Below are 23,666 nucleotides of genomic sequence, written 5' to 3'. Positions count from 1 at the left end.
TGATGCTGCAGTGGATGCTGCAAAGCCTCTTACTAGAGGGCAGCAGGGAGAACAGTCCATCTTTGTTCTTTGGCTTTTGACACAATCTAAGAGGTTTCAGTTTGTTTTATTGCGTCCGTTTTGTAATATGTATTTTATATTCAATCTTCTCTATTTTATAATTGAATCATATTTAATGATTGTGATTGTGTGTGTTCTTTGGTCCTGTCAATGTTTAAAGTGCTTAATAAATAAAATTGGTATGATATTCCTTGTTAACTTTATTTTATTTTAGCATATATTAACGATAATTTAATTAATGCTTTCCAAAAAAAACTATTCCAGTCTAAATCTGGGTCCTATACCACACAAGATCATTTAAGGAGCATGGAACTCTAAGTCTGTTGTATGTTAAAGAAATAACAATAGTGATTTTTCACAAATTTTTATTACAGTAAATTGGCATCAAACAAAAAAAAAGTCTAAATAAATATTTTATTGTATAAACTATTACAATTGACTCATTCCATATATGAAATAGTATTACCCTAAATACTACCCTGTACATGTTCTACATGTGTAGACAGTTTCATTATAAATGCAATATTATCATTATCTTTAAACATTAAAAAAAAAACATTTGGGTACTGTTGTAGCAAAAACATTTATAAAAAAATCATAAAAAGTGTACCTGATGCTTAACAGGAAAGCTAGTATAGTTGAATAATTTAAACCTAATGAAAACAAAAATGCATGGTCATGAACTCTTTCAACAAACACATAATTCAAAGCAGGTAATAACACTGATATTATACAATACAATCATATGTCAATATCACAACTTTCATTTTAGTGTAAAACATGACACAGGCTGTGGTGGTTAGTTCCTGATGTCCTTTAAAAAATATACCACACATCTATGGATTAAATCTTAACTTAAAAATAACCAAAATGCTTTTGATATTTTTTTTATTTTGATAACTCTAAAATAATTCTAAAGTATTTAAAATAATTATGTACAATTTCGTCAAGTAATATAATGTGAAGCATATTTTTGTAAATGTTGAATAAATTAAATTGTGAAGATTTCTGGTTGTGTTCATTAGGCCTATAGTCGCTGACAAACACTCTTATATGAGCAGGCACACATGGACATGTATACTCAGCAAACCCTGCTAAAGAGAAATGGTTCAAGTAGTGTTTATAAATGATATTTTATGTTCAGAAAATTGTATGTCTGTTGCAGGAATTGAAAAGATTGGTAGGATAACAAACAAATGGTATTGCTAAGAGAATTAGTTTGGATCCCTTTTCTTTCAGTTGCTTTTTCTTTTACTTTTCTGTGCAGTCTTATAGCTCTAAAATAAAATAAAATTATAAGAATCTGTTTGTTACAAAAAACACAAAAAATGTTTTTAATTTCAGTTCTTACAATGTATTTTTAAAACAGCCAAACAGCTACATGTAATGCTCATTTAACATGTCCGTCAGCTTATTGAAGTCAACCCTCACGGTTTTAATCAGACCTTATATTAAATTGAGTTCAAACTCTTAAATGCTTTTGTGCTAAATGAATTAACAATTTCCTGCTAGAGGACTGCAGAGTCTTTCTGAATTATCAAAGCTATAACTGTGGAAATCAAAATAATCCTGACGTATGGAAGGGAGGGGAAAGGTGAGGAAGACGGTAGATGATGGTAGTCATGAGTGCTGTAGATTCTGTTTGGTGGCTCCACTGTGATGTAACCATTGATGATTCGAACCAAGGGAGGAGGCGGGGACTGCACCATAGAACTGCAAGATGGAGTAACAACAAAAACATCAATTAGATATATGCTTTAATCCTTTATGACATCAACAACTGCTTAACAAGAAATTAATTCCTGGGGGGAAAAAATTAATTAGGTTTTCATGTAACAAAGAGGATTTCTGAATATCTGCAGACAAGATCTTAACTTATACCCACTGACTGTGCCTCTTTGATATGTGATAGTTTCTGTTTAATTTAGATATAGACAGATACATATATATGCATTCAGACAAAAAATAATGTTTTAAACATAAATCACATCAAACTTTTCTGTCTGAGCTCAGTGAGGATCATTGAAATTACCTACAGTATATCTATTAAAAAAAACAATACTGACACATAGATCACTTTTTTATATTTTTAACACATTTTCTCTAAATTGAGAAGTTTACCTGTAGTTAATTGGTAACTGGTAGAATTATATATTAAACTCAATAACCTAGAATAAAAGGATTTGGTTATTTAGGGGGATTATTTTCCTAAATGTTAGCAAACGTTGTAGCTATAACTGGGGATGAAGGGGAAAATCAGGAAGAGAAGTGGGGATCCTATTTTTTTTTTCTTTTTAAAAATATGCTCAGAACTGCTTTGGAAAACTCCTGATTGTGTGACTATAATCTGAGGAAAGAAGCCTTTTTGATACAATGAAAACAAAGTTCTGTCAATTAAAATTAACCCCCAAACATTTCATAACTATTCACACATTCAGAATAAACGACTGCTCCCCAGGAATGGCAGCACACTGCTCCCCAAAGGTATGGGTTAAATGCAGAGAGTAATTTTCTTTGCTTTGTACTTGTGACAGTGTAAGACAATAAAGTTGAATTCTATTCTGTTCTATTAATATATTAATACACAGAATTGGTTTAAATTGGTCTTGTGCATTTTTAAAAGGCCCAAGAACTATAATTTTATAAATGAATCACTATTGTATTACATTATTCAATATCACATTTGTTCTTTCAGCAGTACTTGGCTTTATAAAGCTACTGTCTGAAGACTAAAGCAACCAGGTTTGGCATTTCACACCATGTCCTGCAACGGCTCCATCAGAGGTTGTGCCTTTGTAGAGGACAACCCTGTCTACTCTGACCATGTTTCCTTTTGAGACATAAAAACTACAGACATGTAAATGAGTGAGCGTTGTAGCATGCATGAGCAAACAGACGGCTTCCTTTTCTGTTTAAAATTCTAGTACTTGCATAAAGAGAGAAAAAAATTCTACAGCCATAATGTAAAGAACATTTTATTTAACATTTTAATCCTATGCATACATTCGTACAGTATGCTCTTTAGGTTGTCCTATTCCACTCACACAGTTTGAGTAGGTCGGATGAAACTGGAAACCCTTAATGGTTTGTTAGGGCCATTTACTGTATTGGTTGACCTTATGACAAAAGACAGAAAACAGAAACTTGGAACAAACAGCTCCTACTGATAAATGACTGCAGGATATGGAAGTCCTACCCTGTTTGACAACTAGCATGAAAGCAAACTCTTGCTGTCACAAAACATACAGAAGTTCTTTCTCATGGGAAGTAGCTCGTTTTTTGTTTTGTTTTTTCAAAAAGATGAGCTTGTTTTGTTCTCCTGTAAGTCCCTGCCTAGAGCTAAGTTGAGAGCCAAGTCAGATTTAACTGTCAAGTTGCTATTTTTATCTTGAAGACACTGATACCAGAAACAGAAGTGTGGATCTAATGTTTGTTTTCTGTCACTAAATGAAAAGGATGGTGATTTGATATCTCGACAGTTTGTTGGGCGTTTAAGCTTTGTGAGCCCTCAGCATCATATCAGGAAGTTCCCCACCTTCTTCTTCAAATCGTAATCTTAAGCCACAGCGAATACAGTAATGTTTCCATCTTCCTTTTTTTATAGAGATTCTAATTGTAATAATCATAAATATCATACAACTGTGGTCCAAAGTATACTTAGAATCATAATGTGCCTGAATGTCTCTAACTTTGGGTTTAAATATTTTTTTTTTAGGACAGGATGGTTAAATAACTTTGTGTATTTTTCAAAAAGAGGGCATTCAGGCTTACATTTACTGTGGATTTTTCTTTGTTTCAGTTTCACAAAGTCTAAATTAAACAAGAGGGGGGGAATAACAAAAAAAATAGATACAGCACAAGCTATGATGGAAAAAATATTTAAAAAATAATAAGGGAGAGAAGAGAGTGAGAGAGAGAGATAAAAACGGCACAAGAGGAAGGAAGGTAATAATGAATGAAAAATAAGATGATAAGGAAGGAAAACATTTTCGTTTGGTCAGACCTTAACACCTAAAAGCTGCTGGCTTGTTCATGTGAACAATGGTCTGCTTTGATACTATTAAAATCTGTGTAAATTAGATCTATAGTACTGCAATCTACATCTCATCAATGACTGTGCATATTGTTTGAGCATAGATCTGTCATGTAGAAATCTGACTGTTTTACATCAAATTTAAAGTTAACTAATTATTGTTTAAAAATACAAACAAAATATATATAATTTTTTTTAACCTGGAAACAAACACTTTAAATAAATCCCCAACGTTCTCTTGTCTTTTGTACATCTGTCTCTTTACCTCTCTTCTATTCGGACCCAGAGGTCATTAAAATGTCGATTCCGTTGTTTCTTTTGCTTGTTCCGCCTCTTTTTCTTCAGCATTTTCCTTTCTGCTTTCTGTAGGAGATCCAGGCTGTCTGCAGGAAGGAGCATGTGGGGTAATGGATCCTCCTCCAGGGGAAGCCCATGGTCCCCCTCTTTGTGGGGGAGTTCATGAAGAAAAGGTTCCAGTAGAGTGAAATCATCATGGTGATCCTCCAGTGCTGGGGAAGCAGCTTTTAATAATGATTTCCTAAATGTCAAAAAACACAAGATAATAGATTGAAGAATATGAAAGCAAAATGTTTTTTGAATATCATACAAAAAGGATCAACATTAAACATCTAAGCATTGTTTGACAGTTAAGCTTTTTTTCTATTTTTTTTTTTTTTTATGTTTGCTTTCAGTTATTTTTTCTATTCCAGACATTTTGTTAAAAATTCCTACATTTATACATTTAGGGTCATGTCTCTTAAAGATACAGATGCTGAGAATTAGTTAGATGCTGCAGATACTCTATGACATTTCTGTGACATAATCTCCTTCCTCCTGGGAATTTGTGAACTATTGAAAAAATGGCACACCCATCCTAGAAGGCAGTGTTTCTGTTCTTACATTTTAGTCAGCCGAGACCAAATAAAGCTAAAGGGAAATCGGGATAGGCCACTGAAGACGGGCGACAAGAAGAATTGCTCCAGGTAAATTTTGAGAGAAAACACATTAACTATTTGGGGATCACGTCACAAAATCTGAAAAACAAATTGAAATTTAAAAATGGAATTATCAAAGAAATCCCTAAATTTAAAATGCAGAATTGAAAACTGTAGGTTTAAATAATATGCCTTGTCAATCACTTTTAACTACTGTATGTTGCAATGAACTCAATGATTTCTAACTTGCATTTCCTCTCTTTACACTTCCATGTATTCTTTTTAGATTAACACAATCACCTATAAAAGAAGCAGTATTTCATGTCCACTAAGACTTGTTGTCAGATTAAAGATACATTTAGGAAACCGCAACCTTTAGGCCTGGATGGCACATACTTTTTATTTAACCCATGTTTCTGTATTAAAACTTTTTTATTGGTCTGTTGTGAAATATTTTAAGTAATTAAATGCTGACCTTTTTTATTTTATTAGCTCCAAGTGGAAAACTAATCAACTAATGAACAAATAGGGAGTAAAAAATAAATCTGTATGTCATTATTCTATAAAATGTGTTTCACTTAGTAAAATGAGCCAGTAAAATATATTACATATGTGTCAGGATTGTATTTGTAGAAAATGATGAGGAGTATACCACTGAAGTCAGAACCCAATTTATAGGTTTGTAAAGAAGCCCTGAAATGATCTTGCAAAATAATCCAGTAAAAGCATGCATGTAGTGGTGGTCCCAATAAACAGGAATAATAGGACCATCTGTGCAGGGTATAATCTCCGAGAGATAAAGTACTTTCTGCATACTAAGTAAACTGAGTGTGCTTATAAACACCATAACAATTACATTTGTTATAGTATAAAGACCCTTTTTCTGACATATACTGTATTGTTGCAACCCACTCCTACTTACTGAGACAAAAGTGCAGTACCCGTAAGGAAAAGATCAGTTTTTAGGTTAAGTTTAGGACTAAGTTGTGAATTGAGATCTCCAAATGTATTAGACGCCACACATAAAGGTTACAAAAAAAAATGAGTAGTTCTATAGTGTGTTCTCTCTAGCCACATGTCAGACGCATCACACCACGCACAAGCCAATTTCACTTCAACATTTACGTCAGATGGGAAATAATAATAATAATAACCCCAACTTGCAGAATTTACAATCGGAGGAGTCCTGATGTTCCACCAAGCAATTTCCGTCCCTCTTACCAATCCACACACTGGAAGATGGGAGTAGAAATCTGCTCTTTAGTTATGTACTGGTGATTATCAAGGTAACGGTTAGGGTCAGGATTAGGCCACATAGATCTATAGAGTGAAAGTCAATAAATGGAAAGCAATTCTTTGTCCTTGTCAAGGTAGAAGAACCGAATGTGAGTGTGTGTGTCCTCCTGTTTCAGGATCAGAGGACCAATTCCCTATCGACCTCAAATTGGGGACATTTAGGCTGCTCCTGCTAGGACTCTGGCTGCATTCATACTCATTACTAAGTTGTTGGGCAGAGCTTGCTATCTGTGTATAAATATCCATTTTCATCTTCCAATAGGCCCTCTGTTTCTGTTTTCGGTTTTTGTTTTCTCTTTTCAAGTAGTTAGGTGGATTATTCTGAAGTTCAACGGGACGTTGTTCTGTCTGGTGCTTGACTTTTCCTGTTTGACTTGTGACATTCAGGAGCTTTAGGCAGAAACCACTGTGGTTTGTGGCCAAACATCCTTCTTGTGAACTCGCTTTGCTGATTCATTAGGCCTCAGTAACCACACCCACACTGGACCGGGGCTGAAGTGAGCATACACATGGATTTTAATGAGGTTTGGGTTCCTTGCAGCAACCGCATCCCAGCTGTACCACAGCCGTACATTCAGTGTGAAGAAGCTGTTAGGTGTAAGACTGAGGTGTAAATTTAGCTTAGGGTGAGGATAGGTTTAAGTATGCTTTGGTAATGATTAGGGTGTAGAAAATGTTAAAAATGACTGAAATGCTATGAAAGTCATTTCACTTCATGAGGATCTTGTGTTGGGGGGTTCGGGGGGTTGATCTATGCATCTGTATCTAAAGATTAATTTGTAGTCTGCTGTGTTGTCTCAGTTCTAAATCCCTGCCCTGACAAAACATTGTGACCTAATTCTTTGTAGATAACTTTTATACTTGATGATATCCACTCTTTTTAACCAGTATTCTACACATACTACGAAACTGCTTGCCTCACTGTAAACTATGCTTAAAATGATCCAGGATTGTGATCAACTGAAAGTAGTACGCATATTATGAACAAAAAATGTTTCATAATCCAAGGTTTCTACTTATTATCTACAGTAAGTAGAAATACTGGCTATGTACTTTACTGGAGTCATTCGTTTTTTAAACTTTTTACAGATTTTTTTATTTTTGCTCAACTTTTGACTTCTACTCCATACATTTTTAAAATAGACTCGTTAGTTTTGTGTAATTTAAGCAAATTCTCATTATGGTTTGTTCGTATTAAAAAAATAGTAAAAAAATATATATATAGTTTTTCAAGATGATGCATTGTCATAGCAGTTTGTCACTGTTGTCATTACAGTACTTATAAAACTAAGAAAATTACCGTAAGTATAAGGAAGTTATCATCCAATTGTAGAATAATATTCCTTTAATAGGGTAGTACCAGTATAAAGTTTGAAGCATCTCTTCTTAACATTTTATTCCTGCATTACTTTAACTTTTATACTTTAAGCAGTTTTAAAAATTGTACTTTTACACTTTTACTTTAGTAAAAAGCTTAAGTTAATACTGATGGATTTATACTTCTGCTTGAGCAATAAACATTAATACTTTATACACCTCAGGTTAAAATACACATTAACTAGTAAGCTCTCCCATAAATAGTAGTGTGTACCTCTAATAAAGACCCTAAAATTAAATGTTTAATATCAAATTAAACAGCAAATAAGTATTATGGATTTCCTAAATTAATGTTAAGGTAATCATAAATATAAAAACCACTGGGAATAATTATCTGGACTTATGATAACTCAATGACAGGTCGTCAGGTATGACTCGATGAGATGCTGTGTAATTTCAGCCTCATAATCCCTTATCAAAAATCAGATTTATTGTGTGAAAGTAGATCTACTCATTCATTCAAACACATACGGGAACAAGAAAGCAGATAGAAAGAGAGATAGCCACCCGCAGTGCTCCACGCTCCACTGGCTGCACAACATACTTCGCAGCAGGAGGTACAAACCATACTTAGGTTGGCCTTTTCAACACAGCTTCATTGGTGGGCCGTTGGGGAATTTGTCAGACTTATCGGCTACACAATCAAAAGCACAGAAGCAGTCAGAGACATGCAAAATCCCTGAAAGAATGAGAGCCGTCCATGAGAATTATTTCCGCTGAAAGTATGAAATGTAAACACTACGTCTACGATATTAATGAATCTGATTAGGGGCAACTTGTACCAGTATTTATGATCCTGGGAGTACAATGAGGGGTGTTCGGAAGCGTATCCAAAAATAAATCACTGTAGTGAAAATTACAGACTGTGACCAACTGAAAAGACACAACTTTTCATCCAAACAAAACATTAAAAATGCTGACTGTTCATTTCTATGGTGTTGTTATCCTGGTCTTAAAGCAAAGGAGATAAATAAATCCCTTTTTTTTTTATCTACAACAGGGTTAGTTCAAAATAGTCATACAAATTAAAATTAGCTTAGATTTTTTTATTTACTTAGTGATTTAATGTGAAAGAATGTGAAAGACTAATCAGAATTATCTTTGTTTGCCAAGTTTGTGTACAAAAACAAAGAGTTTGACTTGGTTCACTTTTACAGCTAGTAACATGAAAGGTTTGTGCAGTAAGTAAATGCTGCCAAAATGGTGGCAGGCATATGCATTAAGCTCCTTTTACTTTGATAGCTTTAAAAAAATCCAGTGGAGCAAACAGCCTTAAAAATTCAACCTTTTATAGGGAAGTTATTCCGGTTCTTTAATCTTTGTAAATTCAACTAGAGCTGGCATTAAGCTTGTTTCAAGCCATGCAGATGACGTAATGCGGAAAAAAAATTCTTAGGTCAAATGAGATCAAATTTGAATCTTTACTGAGTCCAGTTCTTCAACTGAAGATGGTATGAGTTAGGGGGAAATAAATTGGGCAAAAAGGTTAAAAAAAAAACTGGAGGAGACCTCTTAAAGGGCTAAAGGTTTATGATTGAGCTGTAAAATACCTTTAATATGTAATGGAAGATTTAGACTAATGAGGTTTGATTTTATATCAATGATCCAGTCAGAGTTCAGACCTGGATCAAATTAAAACAATCTGATGCGTCATTTTCCCTTCAACTTAAAACGTACTTACAATTTCTGCAAAATTATCTTGTAATAAGTATCTGGTTTTGTTTAAATCTTGGTTTACCTCTTTATGGGCTGTCCAGCAGGGGTGTGCTCCACCTCATATCCCTGGCGGCGAAGGACATCGATAACTGTGTTGTTGCCAAGAAAGTGACCTGCAATCAAGAAAATAGAAATCTATGATTTCTCTTATCCAAACATTATGATGATGTACTGTAACCAATGAGAGTAGAATATTTGATATCAGTGTCTGATCAGTAAAGCACAGGAGAGCAGGAATAAAGCAGTGTGGAAAACTGCAATGACGCAGGAAGAACACCAGGTGGGAAAGAGGTTATTATCATACAGCAATAGTTAATAATATCGATTAAGAACCTTAAAATAAGTAAAATCAAAGGGCTTGCATTCACAATATTCTTGCTTCTTAATTAAAAAATCCATTTATCATCAATTTCACAGCTTTAGACTCTGAAAAAACACCATGCAACCATTGTCACCTTTTCAAGGCATGTCTTCATCTCTTCTCCATCTCAATTTTGATCATTTTCCATCTATTCCCTTCATAGGATTCATCCTTTCTCCACAAACCATTTTGATCTCCATTCAGCTCCATTTTTATCATTGACATTCCCTCTACTTGTCTGTCCCCTCTTTCCTGGTGTGACCCTCTCACCAAGGTGAAGTGGGACCACTAAGGCTTCAGGTTGCCGTGTCAAGAGGTCTCCGCTCTTCCTCTTATTCTAACAAAAGGGAGCAGTGACCCATTGTTTGGGCCTGCTCAGCCGTGGCATCACAGAGCTATGTAAACAAAGAGCTCCAGCACTTTAATCTGGCCAAGAACCAGATAGAAATTGGCTGGCCTGGATGCACTATGGGGGCCATGTTGCTGTCACGGGGACCTGGAAAAAATGCTTTCACATAAGATTAAATGTGCAAGAATAGAATATGCAAAGGTAGGAATTGATCTCTAATTTATGCAAAAATATATCCTTATAGTTGATATTTATTTTTTCCAAACAATTACATTTTCAGCACCTTATAAAAACGTTTTTGCCATTTCTACCAATTTTACTTTATTAAGGAAATATTTATAAAATAAAATACATTGTTTAAATTGTGACTTTATTTTAATGTAGGAGTGTATTTGTTTAATCTGCATTGTTTCCAAGTATCTGAAGGGTTTTTATTAAAGAGCTAAATTTGTTGGCTAAATATATGAAACCCGAAAACTCTGACAGCAGAAAAAGATGAGACTGAATCAAATAAAAAGAGCAAAAGTTTTTCAGCTTGCAAACATTAAGAAAAGGCTAATTTGTTAGTCAGGTCTAAGATGTATTAAACTCTACATCAGAGGACTGAGGTACTTGGTTCTGCTCGATTCAGTGGAAGCTGGATAGACTTCAGAAGGTCAAAAAGACACATTCAAATATTCACAATAACAAACACAAATGAATATAAAAAATATGCAAGTGCTCAAGAGAAACATAATGAAACCTTTTTTTTAAGTTGTTACAATGTTTTAGTGGTAAAGGGTCAAATAAAAAGACAATTTAAAAGAGATTTTTTTAGAAAAACTTGCAGAATATCTCTTTAAACAGACGACACTGAATGGTCAAAAAAGTAACTTTCATTCAGATAAAGTAATTCTGTCTTTTAAATTATTGGGGTATATTACTTCTAATTATTGACTAAAATTCCGACCTCCTGTTTTCACATGTGTTTTCACTACAGGGCCATTTCTGGACTCAATAACTCATGGAAATTCAAATAGAAGAACACGCTCTTTTTGGTCCCTGAACATCATCTAATGTGAAATCACCATTTTTTTCTGCTGCAGTCTAATGCATTAGTTACAGACATTTCCTACCTTAAGCCAAAAAATGTGTTACTCAGCTCCCACTTTAAGCTTACAGTAAAACTTGTACTTGATATTTATTTACAGCCTTTTACTGGAAGCAGGCCTGCAGCCCCCTGTTATTTGGAGCCCAGAACAGAGTTTTGGGCTTCCACATCTGGAGTAATCTGGCACAACATCTGACATGTATTTCCACTGATTATTTACTTAGGCTTTTTTCATTCATCTTAAATCGATGAAATTGGCCGGTGATATTTGCACCAATGCACAGTATGTTCACTGTACGCCTTTTAAGTTCCAGCCAGGGAGGAGAGATGCTGGAGATAAAGACATGAGACTGAACTGAAAGCTTTCATTCATTGGACTCCCTAAATCCAGAAACCTGAAATGGACCACTTAGTATGGGAGTTACACATTAAGTCACATATTGCTAGTTAAAGGTTGATTTTAATAATGTTTTCTCCATTTCCTCAAAAGGAACAAATTTTAAAATGCTATAGAGGGGAAATGCTATTAATAAAACTTGTTCTTGCACAAACTATAGATTAAGAAAGCAAAACTCGCAAGTAAACCCATATGTAATAAAACATTAATACCTATGTTAAATATATTTTGAAGACAACCGTTAGTTTAGTATAAAATAACAATTTTCATTCAAGTGCATGAATTTACTGCCAATTTTCTGTTACTGCACAGCCGAGATTAAAGAGTAAAAGCAAGCACTCCTCTTCCTAACGATTCTCTCTGGGCATTGTTTAGTATTTACTTTATTTGTACAAAAAGCTTTTACTTTATAGAGAAGGTTTAGCATTGTGACTTCAGAAAATTTTACCACAACATACAGTGGGGTATTTCCTAGGATTTCAATGTCAGGGATTAAGAGTAAACATGCCATAGAGAGGTACAGTAAGATAAGAAGCTCCAGCTGCCTTTAGACCCCCCCAACCTAGTAATATATGAAAAATAATTCCTTCATGAAAACATTGCTTAAACTCACAAAGTGCAATACATAAAAACAATTATTAGGCATATATATACCTTTAAAAATCTGAATTTTTCCGAACTTTTACAAGTTATATTTTAATAATACTCACACCTTAACTTAAAGCTGCACAAGGTGAGAGCCACAAAGGTTCTTCTTTTGAGGAACATATGGAATACCCTTAATGACAGCCTCGGATTATTAGAACATGTGGAAAGTCTTAAATAGTGTTCCTTTTCCATAGTCTTCAGTATTTACACTACAGCTTGAAACCAAGGCCAAAGCAGCAGTTCTCATAACATTACAGCAGGCTGGATAAACAAAAGCTATAGTCAGCACTGAGGCCTTTCCACCCCATACAGACGTTTCTTGCTGTTTATGTACACATTATGTCCTGCTAGTTTGTAGGGTCCCACAGCCTGTAGTCATCAGCACTGTGCACAGAGGCAAGCCTTTTTTGAGGAAACCAGCTGTAAGGTGTCACCATACAATAAAACATAAATAGAACAATTAAGTGTACTTAAAATACTTACGTATATCAAAGCTAAAAAAAAGAACTGAATTTCATGACCTAATGTTACTGAGGTGACGTAATTAACCACAACATTTTAGTGGAAAAACCCCAACACTGGTTAGTGGCAGCCAAGTAAAACCTCAGGGTGTTCAACTGTCAAGGAGTCTAAACCATCCATAAAAGTGACGGTCATGACAAAACCAAATATGAGCAAAATCACTGGTTATTTTATGGCATAAAAATAATTATCCTGTGTGTACTCTTTAAACAATGCCAGCTCTATTTAGAAATAAAGGCATTGATCATATGACACTCTGACAAGTTATTTGCCCTGGAAGGACAGAAGAAATGTCTTAAATCGTGAATCATCGTCAATAATCAGGTTGGAGTTTGATTAATAACTAAATTTAATAACTATTAATAACTATAGTATAACCATATGGGATGATATATATGCATATATATATATATATATATATATATATATATGTTTTTAAAGCATGCTTTGTATTAATTACTATCTGGCCATAAAAAAAATCTCGGAAATTCACTGAAGAATTATTGTAACGTAACGCTAAACACACAGATCTTGCCTGCTCATCAGACAATTCCAAGGCTGCTACTTCATCACTTAGAGAACCAAGCTATAGCGGTAATTGTTTAGTATTGTCGGTGTTTGCACTGTAGCAATACTCTCAAGACATCATCACCACTGCATTGTGTGCAACCAAAAAAGGATGACAAAGAGCAGCTACCGGTACTCTAAACTCCTGCTGCAAATAAATACAGTGTCACAATAGGGCCTCTTGCAAACAAAGATCTGTGAGCACTGGGCCCACTATGGCTATAACCATACAGCAAGTCTTGATGTGCAAAAGTTTTGTGCTGTAATCCAAGGTTGTTGTTTTCTTTTATTTATTTTTTTGCATGGTCATTCATACTGCTTAGGATCAGTTCATGTTCCCGAAGAAAGCAGTATATTCAGAAGGAGAGTGTAAATGTCACACAGCAATATACTGTTTACAGATGTGATATTAGCTGTGACTGGTTGTGAAAATGCTCATTGAGCTTGGTTTAAAAAAAAAAAAGATTATAACATTTTTGCCAGTGCCTCTATCTTATTATTATACCGTTGATGAAAGGGAGCGATAATATTATGGCCAAACTGTAACAACAGGAAGGACTGTGAAATAGAAGAGCAAGACTCTTTTGAGATTTTAAGGGGAGCAGGAACAAAGACTAATATGACAGAACAAGAGGAGGTGGTGGAAGAGAAAGAATACCTCTGTGTTCACCTGGACAGCAGACGGGACTGGAGATGCAACTGTAAAGCTGTCTACAGGTAAGTCCAGAGCAGGCTGTACTTCTTAAGGAAGATTAAGTCCTTCAGTTTTAGCAGAAAGACGCTGCATATATTCTATATAAATCCGTTTTTGAGAGTGCCTTCTTCTGCCATCCTGTACTAGGGTTAACAGCATCATAGCAAATTAATTAAAAAAGCTCAACAAGCAAGAGGGTCGGCTCTGTTCTACATATAAAAGAGATTCAAATGTATTACTTTTTAGGTAAAAATATCAGTATCAGGCATTCAGACTCCCATGAGAAAGATATTTTGCCCAGATTTTCAGTTACACTAGTCTGCTGTTTAAATATAACCTAAAAGTGGACAAAAAGTGTGTGTTCACCATATTTGTTATGATGAGCAGAAGCCCTGGCTTCATTTACTAAGAAAAGAGGAAGAGGATGAAGGTTTGTTTTGAAGTACCTACATAGCATTTATTTCATCAGCTTATAGTAAACATAGTATAATATAAGTATTTTAGATTTCTGAGCGTAACTATACTACATAATAGTGTTGAACACTGATTTAACCATGTTTGTATAAAAATGCCACCTTGGCATAGTTTTCAAAAATATTCATATTTGTTTTGCTTTTATATACACAAATAATATTAATAGCTAAATGCAATATAAATAAGTATTTTGAAAAGTGAATGCTTATGACTCAAATGTGAATAACAATAGGTGTAAGAATACAGAGGCTCAAGCCCCTGTCACACCATGACGATTTAGACCAGCGTATGTCTGACATACAAAAATCTGGCAAAAAGGCAGGCATACATTTAATAGGTTATGGGTGCGTTTTGTATAATTTTGAGCATGCTCAAAATTTTCCGACATATGCCAGCGTATGCTCATACTTGGGACATAAGTTACAGATCATTGACATAAGTTAAATGTAAGTTACTCATCAGTTGTGGTGTCTAGCTTATCCAAAACCTATGAGTAACTTCAGCATAACTTATACCTAACTTATCAAGAACTTACCTCCACAGCATATAAATGTATCTGATGTGTTCCAGGCGACCGCTAAATGTGTTTTTTAACTTACAGTTACTGTATAATGATGTATTGGCAGCAATCTGGTATGACAGTGGGATCAAAGTAGGAAACCATCAGTTCTGCTCCAGACTTCATCCCCATCATAGGGTGGGTGTGAAGGTGAGTGAGATGGATCTCCCCTGGGTTCATGCCACGACCAACAATCTTCCTAGCAGACATGACGCTGAATCTGCTGCGACTACAAACCTTCTTTCTGTCTTTTTTTATTTTTATTTTTTTTTTTTTTGGCGGGCGGTAAACAGCAGCTAGGTTAATACCGCGATCAAAGATATCTTTTTATGCAGACTGGACATTACTGATGTTCGGTAATGCCCATGAAGTGATTATTGTGCATCATTTCATGGGCATTAGGCTGCCGTGCTTTATGCATAAGTTAGGTTGTCGTTGGACATAACTTCTGGACTTGTTATGAATACTCTATGTATACGCCCAAAATTGATTAAATACATAGAAAGTTCAGCGTATGCCACCGTTTAAGAAGGTTCTGGGATGTCAGGAGGGCTGGGCTGTCAAAATCGGCAAGGTGTGACAGGGCCCTCATCCAGCTCAGTCTGAGCTTAAGTAGAACTCTGCATGTTTTGAAAAAAATCTGTGTACAACAGGACATAGTTTTGAAAGTAAGCCGCGAAAGATAAGACTAAGCCCTGATAAAACATGGCTTTGACATGGCAGTGAGTTTTCAAAAGATAAGCTAGACTGATAAACAAAAAATAAACCCAAACAAAATAAGGATTCATTATTCTTAAGAATGATAATATTTAATCCATTAACAAAACTCTCCTTCTTTCCATTTTTCTGAAGCAGCGTGTGACTCAAAACATCAGAAACTGGCAACTCTATAGGCTTTTGGTTTGGTCTAATATTGATACCAATCTCCATTTGCTGAACAGAAAGCAGATGGACAATCTGAGAAGCACCAAAGAAGAAGGCAACAGCGACAAAAAAGCAGCCAACAGATCCACGATTAAACCCATAAACACAAGTAAAACAATATTGAAAACTAAGACTTAAGAATGTTAAGACATCTGATTCCAAACTTTGTTAATGAAATAAGAGAACCTGCTTTTTATTTTAAAATTTGGCTGGTAAAATTTTTAATGTGTGCTATCCAACAAAATTCTAAAAGAGTATGTACGGTTAAACATGGTTTTATAAAAACATTATAACTAACAGATCCATTCATATAGTCATTCTGCAGGAAATACCAAAAATAATTGGGTTCTACATAAACAGCTCAATAATAAAATACATTTTTGCACTATTCCATCTGCAAAATTAGCTTTTTATGTTAACACCATTTTTTTGGCAATTTATTTCAAATTGCAAATGTAAAAAAAAAAAAAAACTACTTTTGAGACCGATGTTAAAATCCAACACCTTATGGATTCAGTGCAATCATGTTGCCTAAACAAATAAAATGATTAAAAATGTGGGAACTTTAACTTACAAAACAAGATTAACCAACTCAACTTCAGTGTCCAAAAGACGTCCATTATTTTTGCCTTGTAATATCAATCTTCTAAAATTTTATCATCAAGTATCATCAAATGTTATTTAAGATCACACTGAAGAGAATAAAGTAGTTTCTAAGCTGTTAAATGCTATGCTGTAACCGTCTAAATTCCTTTTAATGAGACGGCAGAGGAAAGTGTGCTGAAGTAAGTGCTTTAAAATTATGTTTAGACGAAACAAGAAACAGGGCATAAGAAGTTTGTGGTGTGAGGCTGTTTTTTAAATAAGCTCTCACTGAAATTTGCGGTGACACGCAGCACTTTCGGGCTGTCTTAGGGATTACATCTGTCAGCCTGAAGTAGACTCTGTGCTCTCTGTGTCAGTGCAGTCTTCACTTTTGCCTGTTTGTAGCAAAGCAATTAAAAAGGCCGCACACACAACAGCCTACCCGGTAGTTAAGTTCACCCTATGAAGTTTGACAATTCTGTAGATTTAAGCAGATCTGATAAAGTGATAGTAATCTTTGCCATAGATTAAGCAGAAGAATACCTTGATATTTATGGCAAATTCAAAAAGGGGAATTTACTACAATTTGTGAAAATGCAACAGTATATTAACAGCTTCAGTGATGAATGTTAGTAATTAGCTAACTTCTTCTAACTGAAACATGATTAAACTATCTATTCAAGATAAAAGTTTTATTAGAAGAGATTCTGAGCAATTCTTAGTGGCATAACATGGACAAAAAAAAAAAAATCTAAATCAGTCTTCAAAACTATGTATAGCACCACAGGTAAATACAGTATAAAATATCTGTAATTGTCTTTGACATGTTGCATTGGCGAGTTTTCTTTATGTCATTTAAGTTGCGATCTTTGGTGAGCTAGTTATTTGTGTTTAACATATTTGGCTTACAAACAGGTAATGGTGTTCGGTTTTATATTTTTATCTTGTTATGTAAGCATACTTATTTAATAGTAAGATCTCAATATGATCCCAAGCACTGGATTTGGATCCTGTATAAAGGTATAGTGGAGGATTTTCATGATTTTTTTAAAAGACCCGCCCTCTCCACTTTGAAAAAAAATGCAAATGCACAACCCTGTACCCACTCCTGAGAGGGAACACCTATTAAACGTGTGCAAGAGCATTCCATGAGCAAATTTCTCCTTGTGCATACTCTATTTATAAGTTGCTGTAATTATCGCTCACACAAGCTTACTTTCCAAAAGAAGATTTGCAATTTTTCCACGATGTCAAACTCACCACCGTTAAGGGAAAAAAGGGACAACTCATATCACCAGAATGATTGACAATTAGGAACTAAATCCTCCCCTGATACCTCTTCCTATCTTCTGTGCACATTGTCCTGTCTATAAGCTGTGTGGTCTCACTAATCACTGCCAAAAAGTCACAGCACATTTTTGTGCATCATGTTGATTTAACAAATTTGGGTTTTCCCTAATAATGTAGAGGGGTTTTTTTATCCTTTAAAATTACATATTGTGGTAACAAAAGATATTATACTGTAGTGACTGATGAACCTGACCTGCTCAACCAGCTTCAGTATGCACCATCATAACATCAGGATTACCCTGTCAATCGGTGATTAACCATCTGTACAAATTGTTACAACTGGTGGCAGTTCCAGGATGATTAACAGGGCAGAAATGTAGAATAACACATTCTTGGTGTACATGATTGTTTTTGGCTTTTTAAATGCTGTTTCTTATCTGTGCTTGCGTCTGCTGGCTGATCTCACATCTTTAAGCCCAAATAAAACAGCTTGAATATTTGAGCTGGCAATGCTACACAGACACAATGCAGTCGACAAGTCGACACAGTTATGTTTAAAAGGGTCACGAGCCAAAATGTCAATTTTTCAAATCGGTCTGAGTAGCAAACACAACACAATCAGGGCAGAAAAACAGATAACAGTTATTCTCAGGCAACATTACATTTTTCTTTTTCAAGCTTTTAATACATTGGTCTCAATAACAGCTTCCCTTACCTTGTGCCATGCAACAAGTCCCTCCTCTGTCTGTCAACTGTCTCTATCCAGCAAAAAGCATAGCAGATAACTAAAGGAGTTAAATACCCTCGTGCTTTTAAAAAAAATTCCACACTGCACTTCCATCTAAAACATGTGGCTTAGAGAGTAATTTTGTGGCTGTTTAGTTTGATTAATCTGCAAGCAATCTTTTTGTCATTCCCGAGGGCCTGGATATCATCTCTGTTTTGGGTCTAAGTCATAAGTAAAAGCAGATCCTCACAAAAGAGTCATGTAAATTCCCAAAGGCTGTTTCTGATGGTCATTCTACCCCATTTAGCATTTTGTCAGTTATTTTCGTCTTTACCAGGTGGATTTTGCTGCCACACTACTACCATTGCCAATTAACCATGTGTTGTAAGTATAAAACATTGCTGAAACATGTTTACTAATTGTCACTGCATATGTCTGATAGATAACAGATGTTGAATAAAACATCTGCAACAATCGCTATGTTTTACACACATGACATCAATGTTGTTTTTACAGCCTCTGTCTTTACAGGCAAGGATTCCCAACTTTAGGGGTTATTTCAGTGAATTTATCTTACTAGAATCACCAAATCTCTAACTTCTTTTGTCTAATTTCCTATAGACACTATGAAATATAAAAAAGTTAGAAAGATTACAAAGGCAATATTAGATTAAATGTGAACAGGTCTGAAGCAAGATAGTCAAATAAATACAGGAATATGGTGTATTAGAGTAAGATGTGTTATGAAATTTTAGATAACTCTGCTGTGTTGTTCCATCCAATAGAGGGTACAGTTATTCTGATCTTTGTGTTAAAATATCAACAGAGGTTTGCTAGTTTTGCTTTTTTGAACTCTCATCTTTTCTTTTCTACAGCTATTAATACAGTCGTGCTTTCACTGAATTAGTTCATGCTTTGTTTTTCTTCCCCTATAATGTATGCTTACCTCAAGGATTCTAGGTTTAGTTGGGTTTCCTTTTTGATTAAAACAATTACTGCCCTCTTGTTTGTGACTCTTCTATTGATAGAGTTTTCTACCATTAGAGTTGAGCTTCTGTATTTTATTTGTTCCTATTTGTTTATTTTCCCAATCTTTATTTGGTTATGGGAGATATGAGCTTAGACTAAGCAAAGTTACCATATGGATTTTCTCCTGTTTAAAGGGGGTTGTTACTCTCCACTGTCACCACATACATGCTTAGGATGATGGACTTCTGTAAAGTCAATATATCATCCTAATCACCTTTTTTTTACCTTTTAGAGTTTAAATGATCAAGTTAATTTATTGCATTGCATTAAAACTATGATTGAAATTGACCTTATGCAATTATCTATGAGGCAAAATGGCCAGATTGTAATTTAACAGAATTTTGGACCTAATTCAATAGCATATGTGCCATAATTTCTAGGTGTTTGGTTTTTTGAATTCATTTCATGCCTGTTTTCATGTTTCCATTTATTTGTTACATATTGCCTTCTGTGCTTGGTTTCTAGGTTATTCATGTGTTTATTTAGAAATTCCGTTAGATTTCTTCCTGTTTTTCTCTTTGTCCAGATTCTGCATATTTAACCTTTTCTTCCGCAATCTATTCAGCCCTTATTGGTCTCAGCTGTTTCTCATTTTCCACTGATTGCCCTCACCTGCTTACTCTGTATTTCTCCTCACTCTCTTCCTGTGTATATATACATGAGGCATGTTACTTTGCTCTATGCATCATCCTATTTTGCCTAATGATTCTAGTACTTGCTTTCTCCAAATTCTGTTCCTAAGTGTTCCTTTGTGAGTTTCTTTAACTTTTTTAACCCCTTAGCTCCCATCTTTTTATAGCTTGAGCACCAATGATTTGCATATCAAAATACCATTGGGCAGTAAAATTATATCATAAATCCCACATCCTTGTGATGCATCTCATGTGAAAGCAAAGATCTTTCAGTTTCTGGAGAGTAAAAACGCGTACGTTTTACACAATCTGAACTATGTCACTTCAAACGTGTCCAAAATGATATGGTGAACATCCTGGGAAAGGATATTGAGATACTGGACTCTTATAAGTACCTGGGTGTTCACCTGAACAACAAACTGGACTGGACTCACAATACTGAGGCTCTCTACAAAAAAAGGTCGGAGCAGACTCTTCCTGCTGAGGAGACTAAGGCATTTTGGAGTATAGGTTGCACTCCTAAAGACCTTCTATCACTCTGTTGTGGGATCAGCCATCTTCTATGGAGCTGCCTGTTGGAGCAGTGGCTTATCTGTAGCTGAGAGAAAGCGGCTGGATAAGCTGATCAGGAAGGCCAGCTCTGAGATTGAATGCCCTCTGGACTCAGTTCATGAGGTGGGAAACAAAAGGACCCCAAACTAAAATACCTTCTTTGTTGCATAATGTCTCCCACCCCATGCATGACACTGTTGCAGAACTGGAGAGCTCCTTCAGTGACAGACTGCTGCACCCTAAATGCTCCAGGGAGCGTTATCACAGATCCTTCCTCCCGGCAGCTGTCAGATCTTATAACCACCACTGTTCCCAGCAACCTCAGTAAGTTACTGATTTTTGCACAGTTTCTGTCTTAGTCAGTTAAATAACATGCTGTTGTCATTTTCTTGCACATCTCTGGTGTTGCTGCTATTTTTCCACATATCCATTACTGTAAAAATGTCCATAGCTCTTATTGATTTGTTTTTATTCTCAAGATACAGAGTATTTATATTGTAAAAAAAAGCATACAGTACAGTACTTTATTTGATTTATTTGTTTTTATTTTAGCATATGTCAATAACATTTTATTAGGTGCACTTTTTTTTTTCAGGATTTTACTGTCATTACACTGTCACAAGTACAGAGCAACAAAACAAACTCTCTGCATTTAACCAGTGGGTTCCCCAAAGGAATAGTGCATTGTCCACTGTGCAGTGCCTGGGGAGCAGTGTGGGGCTAAGGGTCTTGCTCAGGGACCCAGAATGGCAGTCCATGGGAGTGGGGCTTGAACTCGGGACCTCTAGATTCCAAGCGCAATGCCATAACAACTAGGCCATCCCGCAGGCATGAGCGTGAAGAGTTTTGCCTACACTGGATCAGGATCTACACTGGCATCTAACCACCCCAGCTGGGATACAAACCCTGCTTCCTGTTTGCAGGACGGGTGACTCATAACTTGAGCTAGCCAGCCAATGTGTGACCACTTCTACTATAACCTTTTGTTGCTGTAACCACCACAATTTCCCCATTGTTGGACAATAAAGGGATTTTCTATTCTATTCTATTCTATTCTATTCTATTCTATTCTATTCTATTCTATTCTATTCTATAAAGTTCCAGACCACACAAGGACCAAACTATGGAAACCATGAAAGGCAAAGGCAAGTGAGAAAAATTTAGAATTTCTCTTATCTAGATTTTTTTTCTTCTCATTTGACTTTCAGGGCTTCTTTACCAAGCATGCAGTAAAAAACTTTATGGATGGATCCATCAGGAGTCAGAGAAGGTTTGTAAACTTTGAGGATCATAATGAGATCTGCCTTCTCTGCTGTTGCTCTCGCACTCGCAACTTAAAGGCATGGTCCTAAGTTGAGTTTCTTTGTGCCACCACCTTCACCCGTATCAGCATCCCTCTTTTTCCCCCCGAAACATGGTGCTGTTGTATGCTAGATATTTCGCCAGCAATTCCCGTGGCCAATGAGAAAAATTCTTTGCTTCCTTCAACACGTTGTGAAATAGGAATAGCCAGTATTTGCTTGTTTATTGTCTGTTCAGCTAAACATGACGAAGCTGGATTTTATTAATCGAGTCAAGGTGCTGAAATACCAAACAATGACGCCTGCGTCCCTTAGATTGACCAGAGATTGTCCCTTTTCAGGGAGTCCAAGACAACTGGATTCTATGACACGGTTATTGTCACTTTCCATAGTATTCTTCTGTTAAGAATGCATAACTGTTGTCCTGCATCGGGGTTGGATCATTCAGACAATAGAGTTGAGACCAGGAGGTTCTCGGAAGCTCAGGGAAGATGGCAAAAGTGCAATGCAGGAGACAGCACAGAGAAAACTAGAGCCTGACAGAGGGAGTGGGCATTCGCCCTTCACAGCAAATTAGGTTCCCAGAAGTGTAGTTTCCACAACGTGCATCAGAGCCTCACCAAAACCACTGGTCCAATCATCATTGTCCTGGATTTCTGACTCTGCCATCTTTTTTCATCTTCATCAGTGCTGCTGTCTCAGTAATCATCTCATCTCTGGCTCAATTATCACAATCATCAGCTTCTCCTGTGCAGCCAAACACAACTGTACTTTAGGTTTCTGTTTTTGCCTCAGAATAGCATGGAACAGGCAGATTTAATTACAGGGAGCCTAATCCAGTCTGATAAACCACTGTTGGTCCAATGGTCAGACCAATCACAGCTTGAGAAGTGGGACTTTTCCATCTTTAAAATCAAGCTCTACCAGCTTTTTTATCAGACTGATATGTTTTATATATATATATATATATATATATATATATATACATGTATTTCAGTCTGGATTGCAAGACTATACCCTGAATCTCCTGAGAGATTTGAAGACAAATAGCCTCCTTCTGCATGGAGTTTAAAAGCTTCAGTCATTCTGTCAACGCATCACATTTCCATGTATGTCAAGTATAACTAAACCAAAATCTGGTCTAACGTCTCCCATACCTCACTGTGGTGTAAAGTAACCAATGTTCCACTGTGCTCTTAAGTCTCCAGCTTATATTTACTTTGTGAAATTTTGGTTAAAAAATGGAATAGATACAAATCATAAAAACATGTCCTTTAAATATCCTTTTTGTCATATCCAAGGGTTGTATGCAGGTGTGTTAAGGCCACTAAATACTATTATTTTCTTGCTCCAACAACTGAGAAGAGAATTGTCATTCCCAGAGCACCGTCTTGGGCACTCGCTGTTTGTTTTTAACACAATGGGTTCTATGCAACAACGTTTTTGTATTCTAATCTTAAATTTCTCTTGACCTCCCATGCTTGTTCATTCACAGAAAGAGCTTTAAGACAAAGAAGAGAGACTCAGACCCAGTTCCGATGTCCGTTC

The 23,666-nt window shown here is 35.7% G+C and overlaps 1 protein-coding gene across 1 annotated transcript in view; it reads right to left on the bottom strand.

The window, feature by feature from the left end:
- Positions 1-442: 442 nt before the first annotated feature.
- Positions 443-23,666, bottom strand: part of trabd2a (TraB domain containing 2A) — a 69,224-nt gene continuing 46,000 nt past the window's right edge. The window contains exons 5-7 of the mRNA XM_015398131.1: positions 9,440-9,530; positions 4,359-4,631; positions 443-1,773 (exon numbers count right to left, since the gene is read on the bottom strand). Coding sequence (XP_015253617.1) covers positions 1,569-1,773; positions 4,359-4,631; positions 9,440-9,530 — 569 coding nt within the window. The 3' untranslated portion in view covers positions 443-1,568. The remainder of the gene's footprint in view (positions 1,774-4,358; positions 4,632-9,439; positions 9,531-23,666) is intronic.

Source organism: Cyprinodon variegatus, unplaced genomic scaffold, assembly GCF_000732505.1.
Source record: "Cyprinodon variegatus isolate N-32 unplaced genomic scaffold, C_variegatus-1.0 Scaffold29, whole genome shotgun sequence".
NCBI lineage: Eukaryota > Metazoa > Chordata > Actinopteri > Cyprinodontiformes > Cyprinodontidae > Cyprinodon > Cyprinodon variegatus.
Note: the sequence above shows the minus strand (reverse complement) of the source record. Positions and strands in the feature narration are given on the sequence as shown.